Here is a 12,929-nt window from a genome sequence, read left to right on the forward strand (position 1 = left end):
GAAATGACGTGCCTCCTGGTAAGTCCAGGGGGAGGTGGCTTTGGACACTGTGAGAGCAACACTCTCAGGGTGTAGAGCCATCATTGTAATACCAGCAAAGCTTACCTGATGAAATGGTGGTCGTCTCGCACTCAGAGACAGAAGACTATTTTGCGTCAGACAGACTTCCAGTAGACTGGATAATGTAACACAGAACAGAGTAAATCTTTAGTATTTTGATGATGGTAACATAGCGTATAGTTACAGTGAGTAGTTGTACTTCCTTTTACTTGAATGTTCTGAATATAAATTCCAAGTTTCGAAATGCCAGTTGCTGCAAGAATATCTGCTCATAATTCCTATATCGTACAGCACATGTCCTCAAAGTGAAATAATACTAGTATTTAGTTGGGTTGGGTTGTTTTTGGGGGGAGAGACCAAACTGCGAGGTCATCGGTCTCATCGGATTAGGGAAAGACGGGGTGGGAAGTCGGCCGTGCCCTTTCCAAGGAACCATTCCGGCATTTGCCTAGAGCGATTTAGGGAAATCACGGAAAACCTAAATCAGGATGGCCGGACGCGGGATTGAACCGTCGTCCTCCCGAATGCGAGTCCAGTGTGCTAGTCACTGCGCACTAGTATTTAGTATTAAGGGGTTAGGTGGTGAGTTCTTAGGATAGATTATTATATCTGTCGTCAGTTTGTTCAACACCAACAAGTAATTGTAGGAATGCATTTGCGCGATTACATCTTGTGTAATACAACGGCTTTAGGTAAGATTAGTTTGTTAGCGGCTATAAATAAATAAACAAGTAAAATGTGCTCCACCGATGGAGTCGAAACGTTGCATTTCTCCAAGAACGTCGTCCGACCACGTCACAATAGAAAGAAATATTTTAATAACTGTGCACTAAATTGTTACAGGTTAATCGCTGAGACTTTGTGTCCCCTAAAAATCCAACAAAAATTACGTCACGTGTTACTTACCCTATGAATTATATAAAACTGCAAAGCAACAGAATTTAAGCTTAGCGGCAAACAAAACTATGTCTATAGCTTTTCCAGAGGTTCACAACCTTTAAGATGTTAATTCATGTTACAAAACAAACCATAGAACAAGTTATCAACTCCGTAATTTCACGAAGTGGATATAAAAAATACGATTCAGAGATTCAGTATGATGTGTGGCCCCAGCAAGGAAAAGCTAATAAAAAATACAGAAGGACACCATATTGAAAATTCATAGGGTAACGGCAGTTTCCTGTGGACTACACCGAAGTGAAAACTGGACTATAAGGTCTAGAACACATAGTTGACTGCAAGTAGTAAAGAAGAGATATCTGAAACAGTTCACGGAGTAAGTATACGACATAGATTAAAAAAGAGACCATCTGGAAGAATCAAGGTACTTACACCTTGAATGAAGTACAGAAAAGAAGGGAAAGAACGTGTAGATACAATGGGCGATGCACTTATGAAAGAAAAACTGCTATAGTACTTTGCTGAAGGAAGAAAAGACATTGTTCGACACATTAGAAGATGGGCGGATCAAGATGATACAACGGGCCATCTACTTTAATCCTCGAGGAAGAAAAGGAAACGATAAGGTCGTAGCTCCATTATAAATACACTGAGCAGACATGGGATACCTGTTACTAACTACCATCCGTAGGGCAGCAAATCGACGTCGCATAGACTGAAGAAATCTTTGGAAGTCCCCAGCAAAAGAATTGATCCATGTTGCCTCTCTAGTCTCCATAACTGCAGAAGTTTTTTCCGGTGCTGGATTTTGTGCACGAATTGATACTCGATTATGTTGCATAAATGTTTGACTGGATTCATGTCGGACGATGTTTATGGCCACATAATTCACTCGAAATGGCCGGAACATTCCTCAAACAAATGGCGAACAACTGTGTACTGGTGATATGGCGCACTGTCATAGGTAAAAATTCTATTGAGAACATGAAGTCCATGAATTGGTGAACGTGGTCTCCAAGTAGCCGAAAAGATAATCGCTACCAACCAAAGATCCTTTGACATGGACCAGATGACCAAGATCATTCCATGTAAACATAGCCTTCACCATTATGGAGCCACCACCGCCTTGCACAGTGCCTTGTTGACAACTTGAGTCCATGACTTCTTGGGGTCGGAACCTCACTCAAACTTACAGTCAGCTCTTAATAACTGAAATCGGAACGTATCTGGCGAGACGACGGTTTTCCAGTCGTCTAAGGGCCAACCGATATGGCCACGAGCCCAGGAGAGGCGCTGCAGATGATGTCGTGCTGTTAGCGCGTCGGTCATCTGCTGCCACAGCTCATTAACGCGAAATTTCGCCGCCCTGTACTAACAGGTAAGTTCATCGTGCGTCCCTCACTGATTTCCGCCGGTATTACATGCAGTGTTGCTTCTGTTAGCTCTGACAACTCTACGCATACGCCGCTGTTCTTGTTCGTTAAGTATTGTCTGTCATGAGACTTAATGCCTGAAATCTGGCACTCTCGTCGAGCTCTTGACACTATGGATCTCGGAATATTTAATTCATTAGCGATTTCCGAAATAGAATGTCAGGTGTCGTCTAGCTCCAACTACCATTCCGCGTTCATAGTCTGTTAACCCCAACCGTGCGGCCTAAATAACGTCGGATACCGTTTCTCATAAATACCTGAGTACAAGTCAGTTTTGCCAAAGCACTGACGTTTTATACATTGTGTCCGCGATACTACCGCCATCTGTATATGTGCGTATGGCTGCCCCATGACTTTTGTCACCTTACTGTGGAGAGGTTCCGCTGTGAGAATGGCGCCTGGGTTGGAGCGTACCTCTGTTCTTGAGGCAGACAGGCACCTCGGCCTCGGCGGAGGTGGACTTGGGGGCGTCCCGGGCCCTGTCCCGGTGGAACTGGAAGGAGATGTCGCGCAGCGGGTCGACCGACTTGGAGCGGCGCGGCAGCGAGGCGTGCAGACACGCCTCGCCGTCCAGCTGGTCGAGCAGGCGCTGCTGCTGGTGCTTGCGGCTCGACAGCGCCGTCGTCAGCGGCAGCTCGAAGTCGCGCGCCGCCGTCGTGGTGGCGGCCGCCGCGGGCCGCACCAGCAGCAGCGACGAGCACGTCGACACCCCGGAGTCGCTCGAGCTCGACGAGTCGCGGTTGCCCGCCGCCTGCGCCAGGCTCGACGAGCGACGTACCCGGGGCGCCAGACCAACCGCCGGCACCGCCACCGCTGCAATTAAAAATGTCAGACTGTAGCGACACGAATACCCTGATTGGCAACCACACAGCAGGATGCCTCGTATGGGGTCGATGTTTCCGCTATTTGAAGCTACAGCAAGCACAGGTTAGCAGCCATTATGACTAAAACTGTTTACGTCATTCGAGGGCTATTCGGAAAGGAAGATCCCAAAGTTCGCTAAATGGAAACGACAATGAAAATGTACGTTAAAAAATGACGTAACTCCTCCAGTCGTATTAAGGTGTTGGTTTCATTGGCAACTAGTTTCGATGTTGTCACAACATCATCTTCAGGCCCTAAATGCAACATAACATGCATAAACAACCAATGCAACAACAGTAATTTATGAGTTATTATGCAAAACAATTCTACACTCCTGGAAATTGAAATAAGAACACCGTGAATTCATTGTCCCAGGAAGGGGAAACTTTATTGACACATTCCTGGGGACAGATACATCACATGATCACACTGACAGAACCACAGGCACATAGACACAGGCAACAGAGCATGCACGATGTCGGCACTAGTACAGTGTATATCCACCTTTCGCAGCAATGCAGGCTGCTATTCTCCCATGGAGACGATCGTAGAGATGCTGGATGTAGTCCTGTGGAACGGCTTGCCATGCCATTTCCACCTGGCGCCTCAGTTGGACCAGCGTTCGTGCTGGACGTGCAGACCGCGTGAGACGACGCTTCATCCAGTCCCAAACATGCTCAATGGGGGACAGATCCGGAGATCTTGCTGGCCAGGGAAGTTGACTTACACCTTCTAGAGCACGTTGGGTGGCACGGGATACATGCGGACGTGCATTGTCCTGTTGGAACAGCAAGTTCCCTTGCCGGTCTAGGAATGGTAGAACGATGGGTTCGATGACGGTTTGGATGTACCGTGCACTATTCAGTGTCCCCTCGACGATCACCAGTGGTGTACGGCCAGTGTAGGAGATCACTCCCCACACCATGATGCCGGGTGTTGGCCCTGTGTGCCTCGGTCGTATGCAGTCCTGATTGTGGCGCTCACCTGCACGGCGCCAAACACGCATACGACCATCATTGGCACCAAGGCAGAAGCGACTCTCATCGCTGAAGACGACACGTCTCCATTCGTCCCTCCATTCACGCCTGTCGCGACACCACTGGAGGCGGGCTGCACGATGTTGGGGCGTGAGCGGAAGACGGCCTAACGGTGTGCGGGACCGTAGCCCAGCTTCATGGAGACGGTTGCGAATGGTCCTCGCCGATACCCCAGGAGCAACAGTGTCCCTAATTTGCTGGGAAGTGGCGGTGCGGTCCCCTACGGCACTGCGTAGGATCCTACGGTCTTGGCGTGCATCCGTACGTCGTTGCGGTCCGGTCCCAGGTCGACGGGCACGTGCACCTTCCGCCGACCACTGGCGACAACATCGATGTACTGTGGAGACCTCACGCCCCACGTGTTGAGCAATTCGGCGGTACGTCCTCCCCACGTCCACGCTGCCGCGGCATGCTACCAGTGTTAAAGACTGCGATGGAGCTCCGTATGCCACGGCAAACTGGCTGACACTGACGGCGGCGGTGCACAAATGCTGCGCAGCTAGCGCCATTCGACGGCCAACACCGCGGTTCCTGGTGTTCAAAAATGGCTCTGAGCACTATGGGACTCAACTGCTGAGGTCATTAGTCCCCTAGAACTTAGAACTAGTTAAACCTAACTAACCTAAGGACATCACAAACATCCATGCCCGAGGCAGGATTCGAACCTGCGACCGTAGCGGTCTTGCGGTTCCAGACTGCAGCGCCTTTAACCGCACGGCCACTTCGGCCGGCGGTTCCTGGTGTGTCCGCTGTGCCGTGCGTGTGATCATTGCTTGTACAGCTCTCTCGCAGTGTCCGTAGCAAGTATGATGGGTCTGACACACCGGTGTCAATGTGTTCTTTTTTCCATTTCCAGGAGTGTATTATAACCATACTACATAATGGATAATTTTAATGAAACTAATTACATTTTTGGTCATTTCCGTTAAAATGCCATCACTCTGGACATTAGCCATTTACGTGGCATCACTAAATACAAATGAAGCTGTATATGCACAATCGTTTTATTATAGGTCAATATCAGCTATTAAAAAATGGGAGTACCGGTATATAACAGCTTAAGCGACATGCAGTTATTCTAATGGATCATAATACAGGCGTGGAACATTGTAAATTATAATTTTTTATTTATTTTTTTAAATAATGGACTATAAAAAGGAGAACATACGCATTGCCAATCAGACATATGTTAGGTAAATTTCATTGTTTACTAGTAGTGAACGGTGGGCAAGGCAGACTAGAGTTACGTTTGCAAACTTCTGTACTGTCGTCATACTAAGGTAACAGTGGCATAATTTACTTAGAAAGAAATGATAAGGGACCAAAAAAATATTGTGAAACCAACTTGATACAAGGCAGTCAAAAGTGTAAAATACAAAGTAATCAATATAAAAAACTATTCATTCCAATAAAAGTATAAGTTAACGATACTGAAATAGTTTCTATGTCGGTGTCTCATCGAAGGCTATGACCAAGGTTAAATTAATCAATTCCAGTACGTTTATATGGTCAAAAGCACGATCCGGTACATGACAATGCTCTAAATAGAAGCAATCTAGCTAATGTCAGTTGAAATAAACGGTCATATATGTAACCTATTTGTTGTTCCTCTAATAAATACACACAAACACAGCCACTCACAAAATACATGATGTGTAACTCATGTATCAAGTATGTGATCTCGTCGAGTGTCAATTCGAGTAAATTACGATCATTGATGCGCTTAATCTCTGCTTACTATGGGCAAATAGTGTACTGGACCAATCAGTTCAAAAATGGCTCTGAGCACTATGGGACTTAACATCTTAGGTCATCAGTCCCCTAGAACTTAGAACTACTTAAACCTAACTAACCTAAGGACATCACACAACACCCAGCCATCACGAGGCAGAGAAAATCCCTGACCCCGCCGGGAATCGAACCCGGGAACCCGGGCGTGGGAAGCGAGAACGCTACCGCACGACCACGAGATGCGGGCTGGACCAATCAGTACTAACATTGGGATTCATTCATTTTACTTATCTTTACAATTCAGTTCTTGTATAGAATTGGTAGTTAAAGCATATCTGCTACACACTGATTTACAAGAAACGAGCATGAAAGTTGGAAGCACAATTATTTTGACTATAAGACCAATATACTGATTAAGACAAACTGACTATAATAACGGGAGGTGATAATGTACCAAGTACAAAGTCTGTCTAAGGAAGGTAAGTTACTCATAGAAATGACAACATATTGAACTCTATACTAGGTATGAGCTGATATAAACACGTGAACTACTATCATATAATCAGTATTAAACAGCAGAATCTCTACAAGCAAGTTGACATTGAATCTACAAAGGAAGCTAAGTCATACTAAAAGTGATGTAACAGTAACACGCGGTAAACGGACGGAGAAACGGTCGTGCTTCGATATTATGACGTGTAGGACGTCTAAGTAGACAACATTTTACAAGTAACTCACCATACTTGTGGATAGCGATCATAAGTGGCTAACACTAGTTAGTCGGTGGTGAGATGGGCGTATTCCATGCGGAAGGAATGTAGTGACTAGTATGAAATCAAAACTAGTCGTTCACAGATCGTAACTAAGATAACTTCAGCACCAAGGATACGGAATAGTGGAAATGTTTCACTTGCAGTATCGAGAACCAGACTATTCGACGCATACATACACTCATTTTGATTATGGATATACGAAGACAATGAAAATCCGTTGAAGCATTGCACAGTGTCTTTAACGTGCGTATTGATCGCGTCACGTCGCTCTTTTCAGTTCTGAATACGTAAAGATACCTAGAATAATAGTGCCCCCTGAGAGGTTTCGCCTGATTTCATGCAACTCTATTTAATGTAACTGTCATGCATTTCGTTTTTCATGACAATTCTCGGTCGCACCCAGCAGGGGCAATGGGGACGTCCCAGCAGCGTTCTAAATGAGGTGTTTGATGAATCACCATACAGCCCGGAATTTAATCTCTCGGATGTTCATCTCTGCTCACATGAATCTCTGGCTCTGAAGACAGCATTGTCACACAGGCAACAAACTGGAGACCAACGTAGAGAAGTCGTGGAAAGCACAGGCCTCTGGCTTCTATGACGAGGGTGTGGTATCAAGTATCGATACTATCCCACAGCGTATCAGCGAATAGCAAGTTTCCATCTGCCACCCATAGTGATCGCGTGAGATCTGCGGACCCAATGTAATACACCCGCTGAGCCACGCTTTCAGCAGCTCTGGACTACGAGCGCTCTCTGCCGCCAGGATATAGAGCGCCTGGCGGCAAACACACGCCCACTCCCACTTGGAGCCTCATCGCGATGACACACTCATTCGTGTAGTAGTACAGCGAGTCTCGTCTGTAACGTTGGATAGCTGGATTCAGTTTCTTGTTGCTTATTTGTAATGAGCCTTCGTAAGCTTGGAGAAATACAAGAAATACAACGACAGTTGACGCATCACTCTGTAGCCCACCAGTGCTTACCATTGTGTACGAAGTACACAACAGAGTGTATCGGAAAGTTGGTATAATGCTACGATAAATGTCTAACCCGAGGCGGCAACTATATTGAGAAGTATGTGGAAGGTGTAGTAAACTCTTGCAAAAACATTTTTTTTTTTTTTTTAAATCATGACTGGTTTCCATATTGTGACTGATCCGACGTTACTTTACGAACAGCCCTCGTAGTTAAAGAGCACTTTGATAACCAAATTTAGTAGTTGATGCTGTCTCAGAACGAGCAAGGCCAATATACACCACTACAGAAACGAACAAGGCCTGTAAATGGAAGGAGAATGAAGCCCTTTAGCACAACTATTGCTTGGTCCAGTAAGGGAAGTGCGAAAGGAGGTGGCTACAGCGTACCTAAGAAAATCGGAAGAAATGGTTCAAATGGCTCTGAGCACCATGGGACTTAACTTCTGAGGTCATCAGTCCCCTAGAACTTGGAACTACTTAAACCTAACTAACCTAAGGACATCACACACATCCATGCCCGAGGCAGGATTCGAACCTGCGGCCGTAGCGGTCGCGCGGTTCCAGACTGAAGCGCCTAGAAGCGCTTGGCCACTCCGGTCGGCAAAATCGGAAGAATCAGCGAAAGATACGTCACGCGCTCTGATCCGTCGCCATACTGTTCTGGATGCAACAAAATATTACTGGACACGTTGGAGAGGCCCATCTAGTACCGAACATTCCACAGTGACATTTTCAATCTGCAGAGCGGTGTGCGCTGATACGAAACTCCCTGGCAGATTAAAACTGTTTGTCGGTTAGAGGCTCGGGATCGACTTACACTTTCGCGGAAAAATGCTCTACCAATGCTTTTTCCGCTTATCGCCAGCGGTCATTTCACCTTTTTTTTTTGTGAATTTGATTGCTCAGCAGCCTACACAGATTTTTTCCAGAATCATTTAGAAAACAAATGGTGAAAAAAGTTTTTGGTTTGATGTGGACGCGGAGCTGCTACGTTTAACTTCACAACTTACAGCTCACGGATCTTTTTCCCCCCTTATGCGGCAGGAAGGAACGGACACAGTCAGGCTGGGAGAACACAAGATGGGCAGGGGTCGAGTCCCGGGGCCTAGCCTCGACATCTCCCTCCCGTCGGTCTCTGTGTTGCTCCCACACAAGACTCTGGGCCTTTTTATTTTTTTATTTTTTGTTAATTAATTTCTATTCTTTTTTTGTTGTAACCTTGCGACTTGCTACTCAAAAAGAATGAAGCTAGATCAGACTTAATTCCTCATTTCCAGTCATGGCCTACAACAGTTTTTGTTTGTTTTTTATTAATTAAACGGAAAAACAGGACAATCGGGGCCACAGGAAGGAAATAAACTGTCCAACAACACGCCTTGAATAGGTATCTTGACGAAAATACCAAGAGGGACGGTTAACACAACACCTTTTTTCCTGCGTTTACCAAAAACAAAGTAACAAGAACAAAACGTACGAACAGGATAGGGAGTACGCACTTTATCCATTCCTTAACGATTAAATACCAAATACAGCACATTCGCAAAAATATAGCGATAGCCTGCCGTTCTTTGCTGTGTCCAATATTACAGTAACCATATACTTGTGAAAGGCACAAGGTCATACCCGCTCTCCACCACGTTATTACGAACATAATACCGGACAAACAACATACTTGTATTATTCGTTCTGAAAAAGAAGGTTGAATCGGGATGCAGGAGAATTTCACTGGAAATTGCCGTTTGTGTCGTTCTGGCAAGGAAGGTCAATTGCCGGCGGAGACAACTCCATCGTCTGTGTCCACAGGTGTCCAACTGATGAGATAATGTATCCGTTTTTTCATGGCAACGACTACTTCGGCATATCTCACGAAGGCCAGTGCGAAAAAGTCGAAAGTTGTTGTGGAGAAGATTATGAACGACTTGGTACCATGATTACGCCATTTCCATCGGCAAAATGCGTAGGCTTACATTGGACCAGACATCTTTCCAATCTCTCTCGCGACAGGGACTCCACAGAGGAAGAGCCATTTTGAAACGTCCAACGACATAACAGCATTTTGACGGAGAGGTGGGCATGAGAAACAATATCAACTGACAAACAACTGACATCAATAAAAAATTTCCCACTATTATTATTTATCCCACCAACGTGTTCCGGAGGGGTTAAGCACGCAGGTCGAAGAGAGTCAAGGAGGCGAGGTGTAAGTGACTGGGGGACGCGAAGAAACATTAAAACAGTGCGCCGAAGAAATAAAACAGAAGCCTTGGCCCGAACATCAGGGAGGCCCAGAGCTACCACCAGCTGGGCTTTCACCATAACTTTATAGCTCACACAGTAAACAGAATTTCACCAGATATACTTGTCCGATAATCGTTGAAACTTCCGTGACACCGTCGCCCCAAGGGGAATAATTTTGGCAGCAAAACAGGGTTTGGTGAAGACCTATGTTCCCAAGGTCCGAACCTTATGAATTAACGAGAGGGAGTGACGTTCGTTTTCAAGGATCGCTCCTTCAATTCTGTCCGGGTCGGACTTCCAGTTCAACGCAGCTATCTTTATCGGACATCGACTAATAATACCACCCTACGATCGATGGCGGGCGACCGCGTCAAATCCCCGCAAATTGAGTAACCGACACTTCCGGTCGTTAACCTGCGTACGGACGAAAGATGAACCTTGCTCCCAATAACGACCAGCCCCCCCCCCCCCCCCAATCGAGCAACTATGGACCTCAATAAATGTTCCAGAAATAGCACGAATAGCGAATTAGATAGGGGATTCCCATGCAGGACACCTCGACACTCCTCTATGGGTGGAGAGTGGGCGGGAAGGGGGGGGGGGGGGTAGTAAGACGACAATTCACGTCAATAGACGCCTGAATACTAGTAATCAGAGACATGAATATCCGTTGTGTAGCATCAGTAAAACAAACAGTCGTCAGCACTAGCAACAGAAAATCACGACTAACTCGGTCAAACACACAATTAAAATCAAAAAGTAAAGCGTCGGAAACAGGAACAGGGAAGTAATCGAGATGAGATCGCGATATTTAGCAACTGGAGACTGTAGAGTGTAGCCCGGGACACAGTTTTGATAACGCGCGATAGTGTCAGCAAGCATATCAGACAAATGACTATTTAAAGCGCGCGCTACGATTTTATAGTCAAAATTTAATAGCTTCATCGTTGGGACCTGATCCACGGACAGACATCCCGCCCTTTTCGAATTAAAACAAATTTTTCGACCTTAAGCGAGGGTGGAGGGTATACCCCTTGACTTCATTCATCATAGATCTTATCGTATCTCCAATCAGAAAAAAAATTCTTTGGGAAACCCATCCAAACACGGAGATTTGAGGGAAGCAGAGCGAAATACAATATCAGTTACCTTGTCAAGGTGGAAAGCTACCAAAAACTTCTCATGGAGAGCTGTCGTGACAACATTATCAAGACGAGAAGTAAAATTAGCAATAAGTATTCCGTCTGATGCCACTAATAACAGGAAGATTCACGTATTATATCAGCTTGCGACGACCACTCACGGACACCTATAGAACGAATGATAGTGAGACAAGTCCTTTGAGATCGTGTTAGAGGCCGAATTAGATGAAAAGAGATGACAATTCATACTGGACTAGGAACTCAAACGAAGACCATCTAACTGTAGTTCTTTTGAGTTGCAGGGGTGTCATCTTCACGCAATGAACTTCCACAACTCTTAAACTGACGTCTCGAGTATTGTCATAAGGCCCACGAAAGACAGCATAGTAAAATTCCTGAATCCTCCACATTCAGTCACTTTACCAGCTCTAAAACTTATAACTGCAGTACAAAGCCGAGGTTTGGCAATGACAGCCCATACTTGGGAATAGCTCGCCCGCACCCACACGGCAGCGATGACATCATGCAGATAGGGGTTCACCGGGTGTAAGATACTTAGATTCCAGGCAGAGCAAGAGTAATGTACCCTCTGCGGGACGCGGTTAAGAGTCATTGAAACAGCACACTGGTCAGTGAAGCTGGAGTGATTTACAGAAGTTGTCTACACAGGGAAGCAGACAAATAAAAAAGATCTAGTCGACTACTAGAAGTAGCCGTGAAATACGTTAAACACGCTAACGTGGGATGATATCTGCAGATCCAAGCATCCTGTAGACTTACCGACGCCAGCATATCATTACGTTCACGACAGTAGTTGTAATTGGTAGTATGATACACAGGACGTAGGTCGCAATAAAAATCTCTGCCCATGAAAATGTTTTCGAGGAGTCTGACGAAGTAAATAAATGACATCTTCCTTGTAGAAGCGCTAGCGGTCATTTGTAGGACCGGATCCAGACGGAGCATAAGGAAAAATCAAGGTGAGATTGTAAACACGCCGGCCGCGGTGGTCTCGCGGTTCTAGGCGCGCAGTCCGGAACCGCGCGACTGCTACGGTCGCAGGTTCGAATCCTGCCTCGGGCATGGATGTGTGTGATGTCCTTAGGTTAGTTAGGTTCAAGTAGTTCTAAGTTCTAGGGGACTGATGACCACAGCTGTTAAGTCCCATAGTGCTCAGAGCCATTTTGTAAACACGACGCTTTGCACCCCGACCGTGGTCCTGTGTTTCAAAGTCCGTCAACGGAATAGCGCCCCTAAAAAGCACGGCCGAGCCAGTAGAACTGGGTGCTCTATTTCAGTGACGGACTTTGAAACAGTAAAAAACAAAGAACACCCAGAGCGCCAAAACACTTGCAACCACAGAACGTCAACTTGAGAATCATAAATAAACTGTCGTAGCGTAGCAAGCCATAATGGAGAGATTATCATGTTAACCATTTAGGGTAGAAACGTACATGCCTGCATTAGCTAATACATTTACGGGATGAAAGTAGACTAGAAAATAATTTACGCATTACGTCCCGCTCTCCACGCACCGGCAGACAGCGGATTTGAATCCTCTCCACCAGAAGGTACAGATTCCATGCTATATTTTTTACGGCCTGACGCTGTACGCTCACGTTGAAAACGGTGTTTCAAATCACTTCGTGACAACATAATCTCTTGACCCACAAGGGTGGGGGCTCATCAAGCTCCGCTGCGGTACGGGAAGGGACGTCCTCACTCCATTCAACGGAAAGCTAGACTCGCAACCGGGAGAGATGAATATCAC

General features: G+C 45.9%; 1 protein-coding gene across 1 annotated transcript in view; it reads right to left on the reverse strand.

Moving 5' to 3' along the window:
- Window positions 1-12,929, reverse strand: part of LOC126455814 (uncharacterized) — a 394,337-nt gene that overhangs the window by 15,061 nt on the left and 366,347 nt on the right. The window contains exon 14 of the mRNA XM_050091575.1: window positions 2,808-3,206. Within this exon, the coding sequence (XP_049947532.1) occupies window positions 2,808-3,206 (399 nt within the window). The remainder of the gene's footprint in view (window positions 1-2,807; window positions 3,207-12,929) is intronic.

This window comes from Schistocerca serialis, chromosome 2 (genome assembly GCF_023864345.2).
Source record: "Schistocerca serialis cubense isolate TAMUIC-IGC-003099 chromosome 2, iqSchSeri2.2, whole genome shotgun sequence".
NCBI classification, from domain to species: Eukaryota; Metazoa; Arthropoda; class Insecta; order Orthoptera; family Acrididae; genus Schistocerca; species Schistocerca serialis.